The sequence below is a fragment of the Condylostylus longicornis genome, unplaced genomic scaffold (genome assembly GCF_029603195.1).
Source record: "Condylostylus longicornis isolate FDR11 unplaced genomic scaffold, ASM2960319v2 ptg000004l, whole genome shotgun sequence".
Lineage (NCBI taxonomy): Eukaryota > Metazoa > Arthropoda > Insecta > Diptera > Dolichopodidae > Condylostylus > Condylostylus longicornis.
The window spans coordinates 15,873,450-15,893,845 of NW_026577973.1; the positions used below are offsets into that span (position 1 = coordinate 15,873,450).

Here is a 20,396-nt window from a genome sequence, read left to right on the forward strand (position 1 = left end):
TGTGTATATACAGAAATTAATTATATTTTTTGTTAAATTTATCAAAAAAATATACGCAATAATTAGCAATAATTAATTTTGTTTTTAAAACAAATCGAAACTAACGCCAAATTTGATTTACGTAAAGCATTACTATATAAAGCCTTAATAGCATACATACATATAAAGCCTTAATAATAATAAGTGATTTCTCAAATGTTCTGTATTTAAATCGAAAGAAAACATCAGAATTCAAAGACCGAAAAGGTGAAATAAGGTATTCCTCGAATCGCATTCTTATTTATTAAATAATAACAAAGTTCGAAATTGTATTTTGAGCATGAGTGTCCCCATAGCGGATTAGCAGACTTAAATATATCTCTGTTTGTTTAAGTTTTGACAAAAAATTTAAAATGAAATTGATGGGACAAAAATTTGATGTTCGAAAGAAATATAGAATTGCTTTTTAAGCAAAGTTGCATAAGTTTTCGAGAATTTATGTAAATTTTTCCGTAATTGTACATAATCTGTGTAAGTCAATCATAAATTGGAAATTCTAATAAATCGGTTATGAAGTGTAAAAATTAAAAATGCGAAAAAACATTCCATTCAAAACGAAATAATTAGAAAATAAAGGATTAACAACTTCTGAATCTATTTAAATTCAACTTCTGTTTATTCCTATAAAGTGAATTACCCACAATATATTCTTTTATATTATACTAATTTTATATTTAACCTTTACTTACCGATCCAAAAACATTACCACATTTATCCATGCATAAATATAAGCATGTAGCAACTCCTTGAAACTTTATTTGTCCGATTTCAACTGTGGTGCGTTGTAGTATGGCTAAAAAGAACCAAAAAAAAAAAGAAAAATTCATATTCAATTTTATTTTTAAATTAAAAATTTAAGAAAATAGAAAAAAAAACACGATAAATTACTTATAAATAATTTTGCCTATTAACAGTTTTGTTTATGTTCTTAATATGACATTTAATTGCGTTTGGTATGGCGTAAGTTAAGTTGTGAATTTTACCATTAATATTCATATTTTCTAAATATTAAATCAGAAATAAAATAAAACATTAAAAAAGATTTGCAATTTCGAAAACTACCATTAATTTTTGAATACAAAAAAAAAATGTTTTGTGCTTAATGCTAAAGTGATTTGACATTTGCGTTAAATTTTAAATTGCAGTATATTTTTTTCCTTTTGCATAAGACTTAAAATTTAAATAGTCTGCGTTCTGTGCAATAAATTTGACGTTTTTAAGAATATAATCCATGTGAATTACAATCTATATATTTATAATATCGATTCTTCGCCTTCATATATATGTGGATGCAAACGTAATTTTATTACATATTATTTGACATCATTGACATAGCGTATTTGTTCAACATTTTGCAATTTTAAGATGTCTTAATATGTTTTTAAGATTTTAAATTTTTGACTTAAGTATTGTTATTTAAAAATAATTAAGAATTCGACAGAAAACGCGTTAATTGCAATACAAAATAAAAAGTAACTAAGTACAAAATTATGTACATTTCGCGTACGTTACGCGGTTTTTCTAATTACAAAATAAATTTATCATGTTTTCGATTTATATTGATTGATAGTTGATTGATGTTGTCTTAATATAAAACAATTAATTTTTTTTTTTATTTTTTTTTCTTTCTTTAAATTTAAGGTTATGTATGAAATTCAGATAATATTAAGTTAATTTTTAAGATTTTTTATGGTAAAAATGTACAAGTTGTAGAAAATCTTTAATTTTTATAATAACATGACCCTCAAAAATTAATACAAAATACTTTTCATCGCAGTGCGACAACACTACGCATTTTATATTAAATTTATTTTATGGTTTTAAAAAGCGATGTAAATACATTAGATTATTAGAAGATAGAAATTTTATTTGACAAATAAAAAAATAAAATGTATTCAAACTCCAATAACAAAATTTTATATTTAGTTTCAAATTTTTTAGAAGTAAATTTTAAATTTCAAAAACAACTTTTTACTTTATTGTATAATAAATTCAAATTGATTGCTTTGTATCTTTAAATAATAAACGGAAAACTTTCCAAATATTAGCGTGATTTTATGAGATTTATTACTCAAACACTAATGTTTTCTTCAGTTTTATAACAAGAAAAAAATTTATCAAAAGTTATCCCATTAACTCCCAACTTACTTAACCTCAAAATTTTTATTATCTACATTAAAAAGTCAATTAATCAATGATAATAGCAATCATTAATATTTGCAGTAAAATAAAAATTTTATTTTACATATTTAAATTTCCTATAAATTTTTATTTGAAAATTCCCACAATTTTCAAATCCGAATGTAATGAACTTGTCTCTATAAAAACTTAATAAATATTAATAAATTAATTACGAAATGTTAACGAATGTTAAGTACGCGTTTTAAAAATTCTTATGACGCATTTGCAAATAATATATGACAGGCAGTCTATGATCTACCTACATGTTTTTAGCACTTTTCCAAAAAAATTTTGAAAAAAAGTGCTTATTAGTTTCACTCTGTCCGTCCGTCCGTCCGTCCGTCCGTCTGTCCGTGTGTCTGTTTACAAAACTTCTACATTCTTAAAGATAGAAAGCTGAAATTTAATACGTACATAGATCTTTACTAGAAACTTATTTTCGTAGAACAAAATTTTTACCTATCTCCCCCCCTCTATAAGTTATACCCCCCCAAAGCACTAAAAATGGCCTATTTTAACTATTTGTCGCAATGAAACCATAAGCATTTTTGAAATTTTGCCAACGCAGAAAGGCAGTAGCTTGCTTCCCCTACCGCGGTATACTATAGTTAAACTTTAGAAAAACAAAATGGCCGTTCAAATTTACCGTTATCTAAAATCCTTTTTTTCCAAATTTTTGATGTCGTTTTTCTTCTAGACCCCAGCCTGTACAAGCTTGAAATTTTAGGGGCTTTTAGACATTAACAAGTAGTTCATTTCGTTAGAAGAAAATTTTTTTCCATCTCCACCGCCTCTCAAGTTATGGCCTCTTGAAATTTGTAAAATTTGCATTTTTGGCACCTTATATTTCTGAAACCGCAAGCTTTTTCAAATTTGTATAAACGCAAAAAGTTAACGGTAAATTCCATGACATTAAAAAATATAATTATTTTTCTTAACTCATACAATTAACCCTCAAAATCGAACGTTATGTTAACCCCTGTTTATATTAATTTTTGCTTTATTTCAAAGACTGCATAAATGGTTCATCCTAAATACATGCAATCCTAGAAATAGTTTCGTTTATAAATGAAAATAATTTTAATAGTGTGGTGGATATACATAGACTGTTTTTAAAAGCAGTATTTTCACTTGTTGAAGGGAAAAGTGCTACAATACAAACCATTGGTTTGACCCAACTTTATTTTATAATACTGCATAATTTGGCGTACTTGGCTTTAAAATTTCTTTTGTGATTTTTTAAACAAAAATGTGTAATTTCAACAAGCTTTTGTATAACTATATATTTTAAAAAGAAATTTTTACTCAATTGTCAAATCAAAGGCCCTCAAAAGCATCTAAATACAAATCTTTGAAATGCCAAATTTTGTTATGACAAATTAATATACGCCAGTCTATCAAAAAATACTTGAACTTTGGTCAAACCAAAAAAAAAAATAAAAACACATACTTATAATTTAAGATTTTTTATAAATATAAAATCTTCTACTATTCGTCAAAGTAATTTTGAATCCCCTAGCTTATAAAATGCAGTTTTTTTTAACATTTTTTAATTTATTAATCTAGCAAAATATTTTTTAGGATCTGAATCATTTTGGGAACACATGACATATAGACATAATTTACTATTCCTCCGAATAAATTATATAATTATGGAAAATAACATATTTATTTTTTTCTTAAAATTTTGATTCAACAAATAAATTTCTAATCTCTAATAAAATAATTTATTGCTATAAACTATTATCATACTTGCTACATTAGATGTGTGTGAACATGAATATTTTAATATTTATGCATAATATATGAAAATTTTATTTGTAATACTGCACTCTTGAAGATGTTTTAATGTGTAATAAATTTATTTTTGTACTTGCCATGTCACAAATACCAAAATGTATTACTATTTTAATGGGATTTCTTGAAAAATAAAAAAATTTGAAAGTATCACACATTCAAATAAAACTTATTATGCACAATTTTTCATTTCAAGCATTAATTTTTTTTTGTTTTTTTTTTTTGGTTTATCAAAGGAAAAAAGCATAAGAAAATTTATAAATAAACATTAAAATTGTAAAAAATTTTAATAACTTGTCACTTCAAATCATTTAAAACTATAGGGAGCAATGGAACTTATTGCACATACACGATTTTTAAAATATTCTTTAAAATTCTAAATTTATAATCAACTTTTAATAATTGAAAATTTATTATGATTGTTTTTGTTTCAGTGCAACAGTGTCCAAAAATTGTCTATAAGAAATAGTATGATTTTAAAACTAAAAATACCAACCGGGCGGAATGACCGACCAACAATATAATCAATGGGTTTTGATTTGTTTGAATGAAATATTTTTCTTTTCTTAGAAGCTTCTAGATCTAACAATTCATAAATTCATAATTTTATTTTTCGAATTTCTGTAGTTTTTCAACTTAATTTCATAGTATTCATTTTTCACAGCAACATAAAGATCCATCGTGCTCATTCGCTTCATTACACAAATGTTGCAAACGTAAAGTTTTACAAAATTTGGATTTTAATCCATCTGGGGGAAATTGTTTTATAATAAAATCAATTTTAAAATTTTATAAATTTGATATAAAAATTTATTCAATGACAACAAATTTGTATTTAAAATGCTAATTAAATTCAATTTTTTTAATTTGGAATAAAAAAATAAAGAGGCATGGCATGCTTTTTGATTCGAAAACTAAAAATAAATTTAGTTTTAAAATTTTTAAATTTTTTTCAATTTTTATTATAAAAAAAATATGGCTACATAGCCAGCAAATATATAAATAAAATGTACTATCATTTTGACTTTATCATGTAGCCGTTGCGAGTTTAGTTATTATTAGAAGGTGTACGTATTTATTTATTCAAAAAAACCGAGTAAAAACGTTCAATTTGGGTGAAGTTTTATAATCGCCTATTCAACATTGACTTTTCTTTCTTAACTCAAAACTTAAGAACTATTACAATCGGTAAATGTATTAGACTTTTCAGAAATCGTGATCTTTTAGTATTGATCTTCAAAAAAATTTTCCAACAAAACTTGTTGAGTCTTCCAAAAGCTTTTCAATAATACGTTGCATGACCATATTTTGTTAATTTTTTAAAACCACTACCGAGTGTGGGTGTACATTTTGTTCATTTCCAATACCGAAGTGCGTGCAATAAAAATGTGCATACTCGTATTTCTTGATATGCCAAATTCCAAATTTCCAGCTCTTTGTGTTTCCAAATTAACACAAAGATGAGCGGACGGGTATAGTTATATCGACTTGGAATTTGATTCTGAACAAGCACATATGTATATATGTACGAGTATATAGTACTTGAAGTCGCATCAAGAAAGAATTTTTCATTCTTGGTGTTACATACGCGTAAAACAATAAAACAGTGTATGTTAGAGGCGGGTATAAAAATTATTAAAAATTACAAAAAGAATTTTTTATAGTTGGATTTTTTTAAGCAATAAATTCAATATAAAAGAACCGCTCAATTCATTATTATAAACAAAATTTAATTTTAAGAAGCGTGTGCTTGTAAATTAATTATAAAATTAATTAAATAAATTTTTATAAAAAAAGTAAAAAACAATATACAAACTTTAAAACTGGTTCTTACCGAGTTGACAATCAAAAACATTTTCGAAAACAAAATCAGTTATTCCTAAAAACAAAATATTTTGAAAGCATTGCATTTAAAAACGCCAAATAATCAAAAATTAACAATCATAAAATGGTGAAAGAATATGCGTGACTGTGTTAATTTATTTCTAATAGATTCAAGTAAGATATAAGAATAAATGTTTTGGTTACTGCACAAAGAACCAATAATTTTAAAGTTAAATTTATAATTTCATTACTTTTTGGAATATTTTCAAAAAATTTTAGTTACTTTTCCTTCCGTCTATCTGTCCGTTTGTTAAAAAAATTTTTACACCTTTCAATATAAACAAAAAAAAATAAATTTTATACGCAAATAAATCCTTATGAAGATAATATTTCCCTACAGCAAATTATTTTCATGTTCTCCATTTTCAAAAAGTTATAGCTCTTCAAAGTCGAGAAAATAAAATAAGATTACTACTACGTGTACAATTTAAATCTTCTTTTGGTTTCCTATTTATCGGACATTGCCAGTAATATCGAATTTCTGTTAAATCCGAATGTAACAGAAACTGACATCTTATGCTTTAACTAAATTAATTAGCAAAACAAATTCCACCTATACATTTAAACAAATTTTGGAGTTTTTACTCTAATATTTCCCCTAAATGCAAAATTATATGGTATGGCAATAAGAAAATTATTTTCACCAAATCGTTTTTATTATTTAGATCTTAAGTTATACAAATATACGCTTTCAAGAATTAAATTGTAAAAAGACTTAAATTGTGCTGTTTTGCAAACCACGGATTTGTTGACTACATTTTTCATAAATAAAACTAAAACATAATAATTTTTTAATTACAAACATAAACACCCTAAAATTTAAACTTTAAAAAATGACCTACATTTATATTAGTACTTTTCTGTCCTGAAACACAATAATACCGTTGTCTATTCTATTCCAAAAACTATTAAAACTCTTAATTTATATTTCCGTAAATTTTTTAATGTCACAATTCACGTCATAATTGAAACTGTAAACAAATCAGTGAATCCGTATTTCCACTCAATAAAACTTGTTAATTATCACAAAAAAAAAAATAAAAAATAATTAATTTGTAAAATATTTTAAATATATTATAAAACCAAAACAAAAAAAAATTAAATACAAGATGATTTTGTATTTGTTATACGAATGTAGCTAAATGTATTCACGTGAAAAAAGTTAAGGCGGCAACAATTAAATAATTCATGATGAATGACAAAATTAAAAATAAAGAAAAATAAAATAAATATTTTATGAAATTATAAAAAAAATTTCTTACACAAGCTACTAATTTGACTTTCAACAAAAGAGTACACACTTTGTTAAAAAAACAGTTTGTAGTGATAGCACTTAAGTGCACCTACTTGACAGTGTTAAATTTTGATAATTTAAAAAAAATATTTTACCGCGACTGTTAACTTGTGTTAATGAAATTATTTTGTTGTTCCTCTTTTATGAGAAAAAAATAAAAAAACAAAGATTTTATTACTAGCTCTTCTAATCTTCTTAGTTTTTAAAATTTACTTTCTTTCTTTATTTATAAAAGTCCATAAATGACTAAAATAGATTCAGAGATGTGCCAAAAAATTGTTTTTATAATTGAATTTTTAAATCAGAAAAAAATATTTTTATTTAATTTTTATTGAGAGTAAAAATTATGTTGGACACATTAAAGCCAGATATGTACGTATGTTTTAAGAGTTTTCATTAGCCTACAACACATACAAGCAAATATACAAGTGTTAAAAACGTAATAGAATTTAACAAATCAGTAATATTGTCTATAATTAAGTTAATGTGTGTCCACACTGGTACAAAGATACACATACATACTTATATCTGAAATTCATTGCGGCTGCCAAAAGGCTTAAGGGATCATGTACCTAATAAGTAATACGTCAATATATAATAAATATAACGTCAATTCAAAATGTAATCAAAAATCCAATTTTTCGAAGAAAACAACATAATTAACCATTTCGAATACATACATATGTATATTATTTAAAATAAAAATATTTTACTATAAAAATTGTTGAATCAAAATAGATAAACACGCACATATGCACATACCAATATTGTCTTAATATGTACACATTTACTTCAAATTGTGAATTTTTGTAATTTTATGTGTAAAATTTGACGACATATTTATAAAAAATGAGTAGTTTATGCTTCGCTGATTTTGTTAATTTGTGAAAGTTAAAAAAAAAAAATATTGTCTTTGATGTAATTAATATCTTTTAATGCTTAATATAGATTAATGAGTGGTTTTAATTAATATTTTTAAACATTTTTAGCACATGTACGAATATGTAAATAAAATTGAATAGAACAATCAAAATTTTTTGTCACAGTTTCCACTTCAGTCTTCTTAAATTATGTAGATAGTTGTAATAAAGGAGTATTTAATATGATTGAGAAGAGCATTTACGCACATTTATTCCGCCAGATGGTTTTGCTTTTTGGTTTCATTTGCATATTTAAATCATAAACGTCATTAATCATAATTAATTAATAAAATTCATAAGTATAAATTTTTACTCCTATTTATAAAAATAGTTTTATACAAAGTAGCATTCCATTTACAAATAGCAGTTGTATACTATTCTAAACGAAATGCAGACGCAATATTGCATACGTATGTTTTTTTACTTTTAATATACCTATATAAGCTTTTATTATCAAATTTCCTCTCCTGCATTAGAAGTATGTATTGTAATTAAAATTTATTAGATATTCTTTATTTTTTTTATTAAATTCTATTTATTTAAATATTGTTTCACTAAATTCAAAATTATGTTTTGTATAACATTTTTTAGAGATTTTGACAACTCAAAAGATTTTAACTGCCCGCCCAGCAATACGCTCTTTAAACACACGTTCAATTAATTTCAACAAACTGAGCAATAATGCATATAATGTAGTAAATATGTATGTGTATAATAATATAAAATTATATATACTTATACATTATTTTTAATTTTAACACATTGTTTTATAGATTTTAAATTAATATTATGTAAATGTTTATTATGCAAATAATACATAAATATTTATGTATGTATATGTAATAATATTCAAGCCGCATTCTAATTTCAAAATTTTAAATATATATATAAGGTGTAAATATCGGAAATAACAGCATAAAATTTTTTATAAATAAGTATACGAGTATGCATATACAAACACGTACACCTATTTATTTGTACATGCAAAACGAAAAAACCAATACAAATACCAATACGAATACTTTAAACCAAATTGTACAATTACTTATTCTATTCTAAGAACACCCGCATTCTTCTTCATTATGAATATTAGTTTTTTTTCTTGATTGTTGTTTTTGTACATTGTACAATGAAATTTTAAATGATCGTGATCCAATTTCTTATATCTAGATTAGAAAGCAAACGAACCCTTATTGAAAAAAAAAAACTAAAAATTCCTTAGAAATTTTCAAATTCCTTATTGCATAACTTTAATAAAATAATTTGAAATTAATGAAGAGAAAATTGATTATCTAATTACGAAAAAATAGATTGAATTAAAAAAAAATTCAATCCATGTAAAAAATTCTCTCAAATTAGGCTCTTCTTTATTTCTTTCCAACAATGGTACAGTAAAGTTCGGTTGAGTATCTTCTGCTCATTGCATTTTTTTGACATTCCATTATATACTAGTTAATTTTTTTAAGTTTCAGTTGAGCTTTTCTATGTCAATTGAAATTATTATAAGTCTATCTAATCTAAGACAAGTAATTATTGCGCTAGAATGAAAGACATTGAAGATAAAAAAGTGATAGCACAAAATTGAGAAAAATATTTTACTCTTGATTTAATAATTCCTAGCAGACGAAAAATATATGTAAAAAATTATTGGTTCAAAGGTAACGTAAAGAAACTTCTTATACGAGTAACTATGACAAACTATTAGTGGCTTTAATGGCTGCAACACTTTATTGACAATTCTTTTGTAACATTTTTTTTTTGACAAATCTGTTAAATATAAATTTGTGTGTAAATGCATATTTTCAATCTTTTTATTTTAAATTTTAATTGTAAAAAAATTTAGAGCATAATATTTGACAAGTGAATTTTATTTTACACAAAACTAAATATGCTGACCTAAATACAGTTCGTATGCAATATAAGTATTTTACCATACCAGTGCTACTGTGTCAATCTTTTATTTAATTTGTTCAAAAATCTTTACAAATTTTCTGACATTTATTAAGAGAATTAAAAAAAGAATTTACTGTAATAACATCTTTAGTTTCATCATAATATTACTTGTGTATGATACACTTATGTACATCTGTATACATATAAATATGTATATAAATATAATAATAATATGTAAGTTTGTATATAACATTAATTTTGAAAAGGAAAAAGTCTCTAAAGATATGACAAATTAATTTTTGGTTGTAAACCTCCACGATTTTCTTTATTATTTACCTGCAAATGACAAATAGCAAAGACAGGAATAATGCTGATAAGTTCGACATCATCTCTAAGGCTCAAAATATATTCATATTTGTGTATAAGAGCGAAAAACTAATAAAAATTTATTTTGAAATTATAGGGAGTAAGAGTAAAAAACAAATACAAACATTCATTTATAAATTTTTTTCCATCTATCGCGTTTGGAATTTATTCTTTTACGAATGAAAGACACTATTACGTATGAACGTATGCAACACTGTCATGTTACTATTGCTACTACGGTTACCTTCATTAGAAATTTGATTAATGAAATTCATTTTTTTTTTTCAAATCTAAATTTCGTATTGATTTTCTGTTCGTGTTTTTTATTTTTTTATTTTGTTTTTAAGATTTCTTTAATATTATTTTTGGTTTTTTTTTTGTTATACGATTGAAATTTTATTTATGATAATTGTTTTATTGAAAAAAAAAACAAAATTTATACTAACTACGTAAGCATAAGTAGGTACCTTTCAATCTTTACCGCGATTAAAATAAAATTATAATAAATGAAACTTTAAAACTATGAAACAAAACTAAAATGAATTGAAGAAACTTTTTAAATATTCAAAAATAATACACATTTTTTAGTTAAACTGTTATACACAATATGTACATATACATATGCATATATGTATTTAAATAAAATGTTCATATACGTATGTATCTGCATAATTATATACAAAAATTTTATATTTCTATTTTTTGTTTTCTTTGCAGATTTACATACAAATGGCACAAAAAATAAACACATTTCCCCGATTATTTTCTAATATGGCATAGGAAAATAAATTTTTGTATGTTTGTATGTACTTATTAACATATTATACATTTATATGCAACTATGTATGTAAATATGTATCTAGAAATACTGTGTACCCCCATTAATAATTTTACGAATGAATGAATAAATGAATCTTAAATTAGTGCAAAGTAGAGAAAAAGAAAATAAAAAGTTCAAATGTGTCACTTAAATAAGATTTTATTTCTTACAAAATATCAGAAAACTAACACGCGCTTAAATATTTTTCATAAAAAATATCAAATTAATTTTTAACGGTATTTCAATTTTGTTGTTTGCACGGGTTTTTTTTTTATTTTATTTTGAAAATTGGTAGCTTCATTTTATAAGCTAAAGGTTTATTTTTACACAACTTTTTCCCATCATTTTAATAATTCAACTAAATAAAAGTGTTATAAATTTAGTACATGTATGTATGGTATGCAAATACAGTGAATCAAAAAATAAATCGGACCACTGCTATAAAAACAATAATTTTTAAGGTGGGCACAAGTTGATCTCTATAAAGAAACCATGATTTTTTAATCAATAATACGTTTTAGCCGGAAATACTTCAAGACAAGTTGACGAAATATAAGCATTTATTGGAAATTGATTTTATGTTACACATACACAACAACTTTTACAAAGATTTTCCTCGAACGTATTCGGAAACTAAACATGAACAACTTTAACATAACAAGACTGGATGACATACTTTTCGGACCATTTTCAGAAAATTTTTGTTTGCCTCAGAGGATAAGTTCAACGGTATGAAGTGCCGTTGCATAGATTTTAAACAAATCTCTTAAAATTTAAAGGATTCTTGAAAATCTCTTCGACAGTACTCAATATTATCAATAATATTTTACAATCGTCAATTGACATAATTTTGCAATATTTTGCACACCTGAATAGTTAAATACATGTATTTGATTCTTTATATGCCTCACACATGTCCTCCAAGGCGCATTTGTAGTGCTTAACTTTCATAACTAACATTTAAAGTACATCCGTGAATATCACGCCTCAATATACGCTGTTCTAGTTTAGTACTTCATTGTATATTAAAATTTTTTGTACTCAAAAAAAGTTAAATTTTTTAAACATAAGAGGATACTAACAAAATATTTCGAAAAAAAAAACAAAATCTATGGAAAAGATAAAAAAAAAATCCAGTGCGGCACATTTACACCTTAAAGTGTGTATATTTGAGCATACATACATCACCTTAATAAAATTAACATTGATTCTCAAAACAAATATTCAATACGAAAGAAGAAAAAAAAAAAAAAAAATTGGGGACATTTTATTGTTAAGAGTCCCGTGTTCTTGCATTTATTTTGAATATCTTAAAAAATATAGGCATATGTATGTAAATATGTACAAGAGTGGTTGAATTTACTAACATGTCTTTTTTTATACCGAAAATATTTTAGCTTAAAAATAACGTTCAGTGCACAACACATACATACATATATGCACATATATGTGTATGTAAATACGTATACTTTGTTTTAGTAAATTTTAATATAGATAATTTTCTATGGAATTTACGTTCAGATGATCATCTGTCAGGTGGTTTATAATTTAAACACCTATAATTATAACAATAACCCTAAATGTATGATACTTATTCAATATCCGAAAGATAACTGTGCTTAATAAAGTACATGTACCAAACTACAAATTGGTGGTATAACGGTGCTGTCCAAATAAATTTTTAGCTAATGGCCAATAATAATGTAGGTCATAACAAAAAAAGCAACCGAAAAATCTAAATTTGTTATACAATAAATTCTACTGTAACAATAAATGAAGACAATTGAAGTATTAAGTGGACAAAGGGGTTAACTAACATTTTGACGAAAATCGAGCTTTTCGGATAGAACATCATTAAATTTCATATATTTTCAACTATGTGATTACTCGTATAGCTAGAAACTTAATAGAAGACGAGATTGACAGTGCACATGAGATAAATAACAAAAACATTAATAGTTTTACAATTTGTTAATGAAAAAATTTGTCACAATGCAAATGTAAATTAACCCCTTTGTCCACTTATCTCTTCAATTCCCACAAGTGGGAAACGGTATGAACTAATTTAATGATACGGTAAATGATAAATTTTAAAATGGAGTTTTATTCAAATCCAGACACAAATATTCAACATTAATATTTTATTCATAACATTCTACATAAGGTTTTTGCGCTATAAGTACTTTCATTTTTAAGATAGTAGACATAACAAAGTTCGGTAACAAAATTTATTGGAATTCAGAACTACAAAGCAGTTATTAAATGGAAAAAAGTAATTAAAGATATCGTGTTTAAGTAGGTAAAACCTTTGGGCAGAGACGTGGTTAAATTTATGTGGGCATTAGAATATTTAACTAAAATAATAATAGATAAAAAAAATATTCAAAAAGCTCTAAAATAAAGAAAAAATTTAATATATTCGCACATGACAATTGACGTTCATTAAGGCTAAATACGCCAAACCAAAATTTAATGAATTTCCACTAAAGTAAGAGAAAAAAAACTTAATTACAACCAAAAAGCATTGCATTTCAACTTTTATTTTCGAGTGTTAATAAAAATAACAAGAAAACAAACAAAAAAATGAACCTCTACGGGTGGTGGTTGGTTGGTTACCTTTCCTTTAAATTAATACAAAAGAATAAAAAAGAAACGCGAAAACTAAGAATACGTGTAGTTTTCATCAATTTTGTTTATAACTGCTTATCAACTGTTTAATAAAAATAAATTAAATTTATGACAACAACAAGAAAAAGAAAAACATTCAGTTTTCTTGTAATTTACACTTGTTATAATAAAGTACAATTTTGTTCATTTGCATTGCTTCAACTCACAAACTTCTTACACGTACACTTCTTAACTACAATACACGCAATTTCATCAAGCAAAATCTTAATCCTATCCCAAGGTTTTCAAATTAATTTTATGCAAATCGAGAATATCGAAATTATATATATTTTTTTTATTATTACTCGTACTATGGTATCACTATAAATAAGAACTGAAAATATACTTAATCAAATCAAGATTTCAAAAAAAAAAAATAAAACTCCTGAAAACGAACCTAAAAATAATTTTCATTAATATAAGAGAAAAAAGAACGACAACTCAATTTGCATTTATAGTTACAGAACGCTTTTATGTACGTTTGTACGTTAATAAAAAGCAACCAAGTTATTCTACACATTTTGATTTGGAAACTCTAACAAAGTATATACAAAAATTATAAACGAACACTAAAATAAAAAAATTTTAACGAATTCTAATTCTGATATTTTGCTTGAAAAAAAAAAAGAAAATGCCCTTTGAATCTTTAAAACTAATAAAAGTGTGACTGAATAATAAAATTAAAATCCTGAATGCTAAAAAATTAAAATCTTTCATTCTTTAGAGTTGAAGGGCAGTAAAAAGTTCACTGTATTCAAAAGTTTGTTCTTTTTCCCGTTTTTCATTATTTTTTTTTTTTATTATTTATGGAACCGATTACTAATTGAATATCAATTGTGAGAAATTTCGCACACATGTACGCGCTTTATCTAATAGTATTAGCAAAATAAAACAAAAAACAAGCATTCTTATTTTATATTCGTAAATATACACATACACAAACATGTATATATTTAAGTACAAATGGTGTTAAAGCAGACACCTTATTAAAACCATTCAAAAGGTGAATAGGTAAATAAATCTTAACAATTAATGCACATGTATACATATGTATATATATATGTGTGTATATTGAAGGTATGTGAGTGAAATGCAGTGAAAATGAACCAATGTAAAGAAAAAATCAAATTTGGAAATTATATAATTGACATATTTTTTAGAACTAAGTCAAATATATAGGAATATGTTCTAGGATAGGAACTTTAATAATATAGTTAAATAATAATTTTATTAAAATATTTTCGTTTTACATACCAATGAAATAAGTGAATTCAGGCACTCAAACAAAAACAAACCACTTAAATGAAATAAAGGACAAGCGCATGGTTTTAACATTTGAATTCGTCTACAAATTTAAAAGAATTTGACCGCTGGTTTGTTGTTAATCAGAGCTACAATTAAAAACTTAATTTAATTGTCTTTAAACGAATTCCAATAACGAAAATTTCTTAAAACCGAAGGGTAAAATAATATTTTTTTTCTAAGGTTAACTAAGTACTCAATTACATTGATGCATTATAAATGAAGAATGATACATAGAAGGTGTATCTAGAGACAAAATTTACAAAATTTATTTTAAGAACAAGAATACAAATTAAAATAAGAAATATTGAATATAATTCATTCCAGTTCAACAAAAGTGAAAACCCGTTTTAAATGGTCACACAAAAAAATATTTATCATTCCATACTATACCAATACACTTTATAGAGAAGAAGGATAAAATATCAGACCAAAGAAGATTAAAAGCAAAAATAATAAAAATTGCATTTCATATTATTGTTAGTCTTAAAGGAATAACAAGATGGAATAAGCTTATATTATTCTCAAGATTTGTTATTGAATTAGGAAAGAGAAACCCATGTATGTAAATTCTACCAGACTAGTATTCGTCCATATACGCTTAAACATATGTAAATACCAGTGAACCGATCATATTTCCCCCCCCCCTCATTTACATATTATATAAAATACATAATCACCTTTTGAACTGCGGAAAAGAATTTGAGTCACTAGAAAATCAAAAGAAAACAAGAAACACTTTTGATGTTTAATTATAGCAGAAATTATCCGGAAATTTGCATAGAATAGCACTTTATTTTTAACAAAACTGGACATAAATTGTCTTGATGTTATTTAAAAAGGAAAAATGAAAAAAAAAATACGTAATATGTACATATATAATAACTTGTATTATTCATTGGACAAACAAGGTTTTTTGGCTATGCAATTGGGGAATTAATTTATTCAAAAGAGGGAAAAAAAAACCAGGAAACACTTTAAAAGTAAATCATAATGCATTTATTAAATATTACACATAATTTTCAATGCATTTAGTTTCCCTAATTTAACTTCAAAGGCTCATTCAATTTCTCACTCTTCTCTGTATGTATAAACATCTTATTTTAATTTATGAGCTGCTCACATAAAAAATTCTTACCAAAAAATATTATGAATATTTATGACATTTTTATAATAATGGAACATCACTTAATCAGTTTCCTCATATCTTGATTACAACTTAATTTTTTTATAAAAGAGAAAAGTAAGAGTGCATTAAACGTATATGTACATATATGAATGCACATTATTTAACATTAAATGTGTGTGATAAATTTAAAAAATTATGTTCTCTGGGCTTTTTTACATAATTTTCATAAAATTTAATACAAATTAGGTAAATAATGTGCGTGGAATTGGATATTTGGTATTATTAAGGTACGTTTACACATCAACCATTGTACACGAATTCTGTTTGATTGAAAAAAAATTTGATGAAATTATGATTTTTAAATTCATGAATGCATAGGTTTTACTGTAAATAAAATTTTGAGATCCAAACAAATGTAAAGTAATAAGTATAAGAGTTTTCGTAAAACGTCATTTAACTCGTCACGAGTTTTTAATATTAAAAACTTAAATTTAAGTTTTGTTAAGGCTAAATTTTGTTTTCATCAAATAAGATATGGTAAAAATGTTTATTATAATATAAAGACGGTTTTTTTCAGCACTTTAAGAAAAAAATAGAAAAAAAAATGGTTATAAAGTTCACTTTCTTCGTATATATATCTGTTTACAACTTCTACTCTCCTTTCAAATTATCGCCCTGTCATCCCATCAAAATACATAATTATTGTTCTTAACTCACTTGCTTAGTCCAATTCAACCATTATGTTAATGATTCTTTGTTTTTTTCCTTTTGCTCATCCTAAATGTATGCAATAATTTTATATATGTTTAAGATGAGCAAATATGTATTCAATAGTAGAACAATGAGACTAAACTTAAATAATGTAGTACGAGTAGATTACCTTTAAAAGCAGTAGTTTCACTTTTTGAAGAGAAAAGTTCTATGCACTTTTCAAACCATTGATTTGACCTAACTTTATTTTGATTTATTTTGGGTGAATTGGCAAGAACATAAACACGAATATCGCGTTTTCACATGCAACAAATGACATTTTTGGTTTTACAATAAGTGAATTTGTGTGTAACAAGTTTGTCAAATGAAAACACTTTGATTATTCAAAATTGTTATGTAAAGAAAATGACCTTCTTAGAAGCAATGCCAATAGATTCAGAGTAATAATTCCTCAAACTAATATAATTATTAAATTTTTCTTCTTTCTTACTTCGGCAATTATATGGTAAATGACACATTTGATATTGGAACTGCAATAATTATAAGTTTATTGAGTATCTACATTTTTTTGCAGAGGGCCTCTTTTTGAAAACTGTTTTTTGAAAAATAAACTCACAAACATTAATCTTCAATTAAAAGTACACTTTAAAACTTTTTATAAAACTACGCAAAATATTAAATTTGAAGTCCTTTAAGCAATTTATGTAGTTTCTTCTGTCAACAATGTCGTTGGAAATAAAGTTGTGAACTTCATTCATTTTGTCATCTGTTGTTTTAATCAATTGTTATTGTATGCAAATTATACATACTAAAATTAAACACATTTAGATTTTATCTTTAACATTTAAGTAATACATTGGCATATGTGTATGTACATTTTATGTTACGTTTAGGTACACGTTAAACATACGAGTACATCAAAGCAGTGTATGTTTTCAGAAATTTTCCTTATTCTATATTGATTTTCACTTAAACAATTTAACAAACATTTTATTTGTATTTAATAACTTTTACTTTTGATTTTTGAATAACATGCCAACAGAAAGCAAATATCATAAAAATAAATTTCTGCTAATATTCCTGACGGTTATAAATTTATAAAAGTATTTTGATGTTAAGCGATTCATCACGCACAATATTGCAAAATTATTTTTACAAAACACGAAATTCTTTCGAGTATATAAAAACTATTTTTGCTCTAAATAAGTATGTCATATTTTCTCTAAATTTATTACTTTCATTATTTTAATCATTACGAATTCTTGAAACAATAAATAGAACATAAATAGTTAAACGTTAAAACCATATTTTTTTCTAAAAATTCGAAGAGTAACAATTGGTATCCTTTTTTCTATATTTTGAACCAGTACTTACTTACCAAGTTCAGGATTCTGTCAAATTGTAATTATAATTACTAAGATAGGCCAATAAGTTTGTGGATAATATTCCTAATATTTTTTGGATCAGTGAACAATAATTACGTAAGAAGGTTTATTAAGGAAACAATTCAATAAATTAGATACGTTAAACAAGCTAAATTGCTAAAAACGTATGCTTATTGCAAACTAAACGGAGACTTAACCAGTAGAACAAATATTACATTTATAAATCATATGGTGGTTTTATTGCTATAATTTGGAATATCTTTTAAATTCTTAGAATTTTTGTGAGAGAAGGAAAAACTAATAATAGTCAAACTGCAACACTTTTAAAAGTTCCGTTTAAAGGCAATATTGTAGAGAAATAGCGCGATATTTCATCCTTCAAATAATTTAGCGTATAAAAAATAAGTAGTTTTTAGTTGTCATGCAAAGTTCAAAATCAAATGTAAAAACATTTTAAAAAACAAATGCCGAATAATTAGCTCATTTGGCAAAGTAGATGATTTAAATTATTTTGCAGCCGTAAATTTTGACAATCTTCTTGTATTCATTAACAAAAGCTTGGACTTAAAATATGCACCAAAATAATTATTTTGTTTGAAATAGAATACTTCAAATTTTTTATAATGTTTTCGCTTTATATAAGAATAAAACGCTAAAATAAGCAGTCATAAGCGCGGACGTATGTAAATAATTTTTGTACCTTAAATACTTATTTCCTTTAATATTTTCACTGTCAACTGATTTAATCTTAAAACCTGCAAAAATTATCTTAATTAAAATTGCAAGTCACGACCGCAAAATCAAGATTTCAATATTATTGTTAGTACCTTGTCAATTCATGAAACGCGTCGCTAGAAATTATACATAGAAGTCAAATAAAAATAAAAAAATTCTGTCTTGTGCTCATATTCAAATCAATCTATTACGGCATATATTTATGTACATACATTACTGCATATTGTTGTCACCTAATATAGAGACTTGACTGACAAAAAATCTCACCGTTACTTAACTAAGGATCGTAATCAATATTATAACTTGAATAATGTCAAAGAAAATAAAAGTTTTGCATGTCAGTAAAATTTATTCTAATCAGTGTTTATTCCGCAAATATTTTATATGCACGTAAAAATGTATGTACATACAACAAAGGCAACCGCATTTAAAGGACAACGGCTGCAAAATTGATCCACGCATAGATTAAAAATTTGTGATAAAGTAAAAATTAACATTATAAATCTTTCTTGAACTTCATTTACATATTTCAAAAAACAGTAACTAGACTATTTCAACTATAAAAATTAGTTAAAAAAAATTTCACCTATTTTTTATTCGAAACGCTTTAACATTACACAAACATATTTGTATGAAATATTCAAAGTATTTGTATGAATGTGCTTAAATATGTGTGTGAGACAACTAATATGTAGTAGCTAAAGCATAATTTTTTTACGAAAAATTTTTACTGTTGTATGATGACGTGACATTATCGTAATTTCGCATACATATGTCTTTCAGACGTGTGACTGTTGTTTTTTTTTAATATTTCACATATTTTGCTTTGATCTTTCTATAGAAACCAACTTTCAAAATATTTTAAATCACATAGTTCTTTTTTAATTGTAAAGTATAAACACTTTTTTTTAAAATATTTGCTTAAAGAAAATAGTTAATAGTTAAATATTACCTTTTTCGAAAATCACAGGGCATACACTGTATTTACCAAAACAATAATAATAAACTTCGTTAACAATTGAGTTTCCATACCTCTTTGCTGCACAGGATGCATTAATTAGTTTCGTTGAGATGATGTGTGAAACCAGGCTTGGCTTTCAAAATGCAATATGGTAACGGGACTTTTTATTGACTTAAGTAAACTGAAAACTAATTATCATTCCTTGGCTTTTCTACTGCAGCTATACAACTCATGCAAAACTATTTCAATATTATGCAAAAATTTCTTTGTATTGATAATGTGCAGTGTAGTAAAAGAAAATCAAATATTGGG

The 20,396-nt window shown here is 24.8% G+C and overlaps 1 protein-coding gene across 1 annotated transcript in view; it reads right to left on the reverse strand.

The window, feature by feature from the left end:
• Positions 1–20,396, reverse strand: part of LOC129609505 (uncharacterized protein DDB_G0287625) — a 56,075-nt gene that overhangs the window by 17,461 nt on the left and 18,218 nt on the right. The window contains exon 2 of the mRNA XM_055521447.1: positions 729–832. Within this exon, the coding sequence (XP_055377422.1) occupies positions 729–832 (104 nt within the window). The remainder of the gene's footprint in view (positions 1–728; positions 833–20,396) is intronic.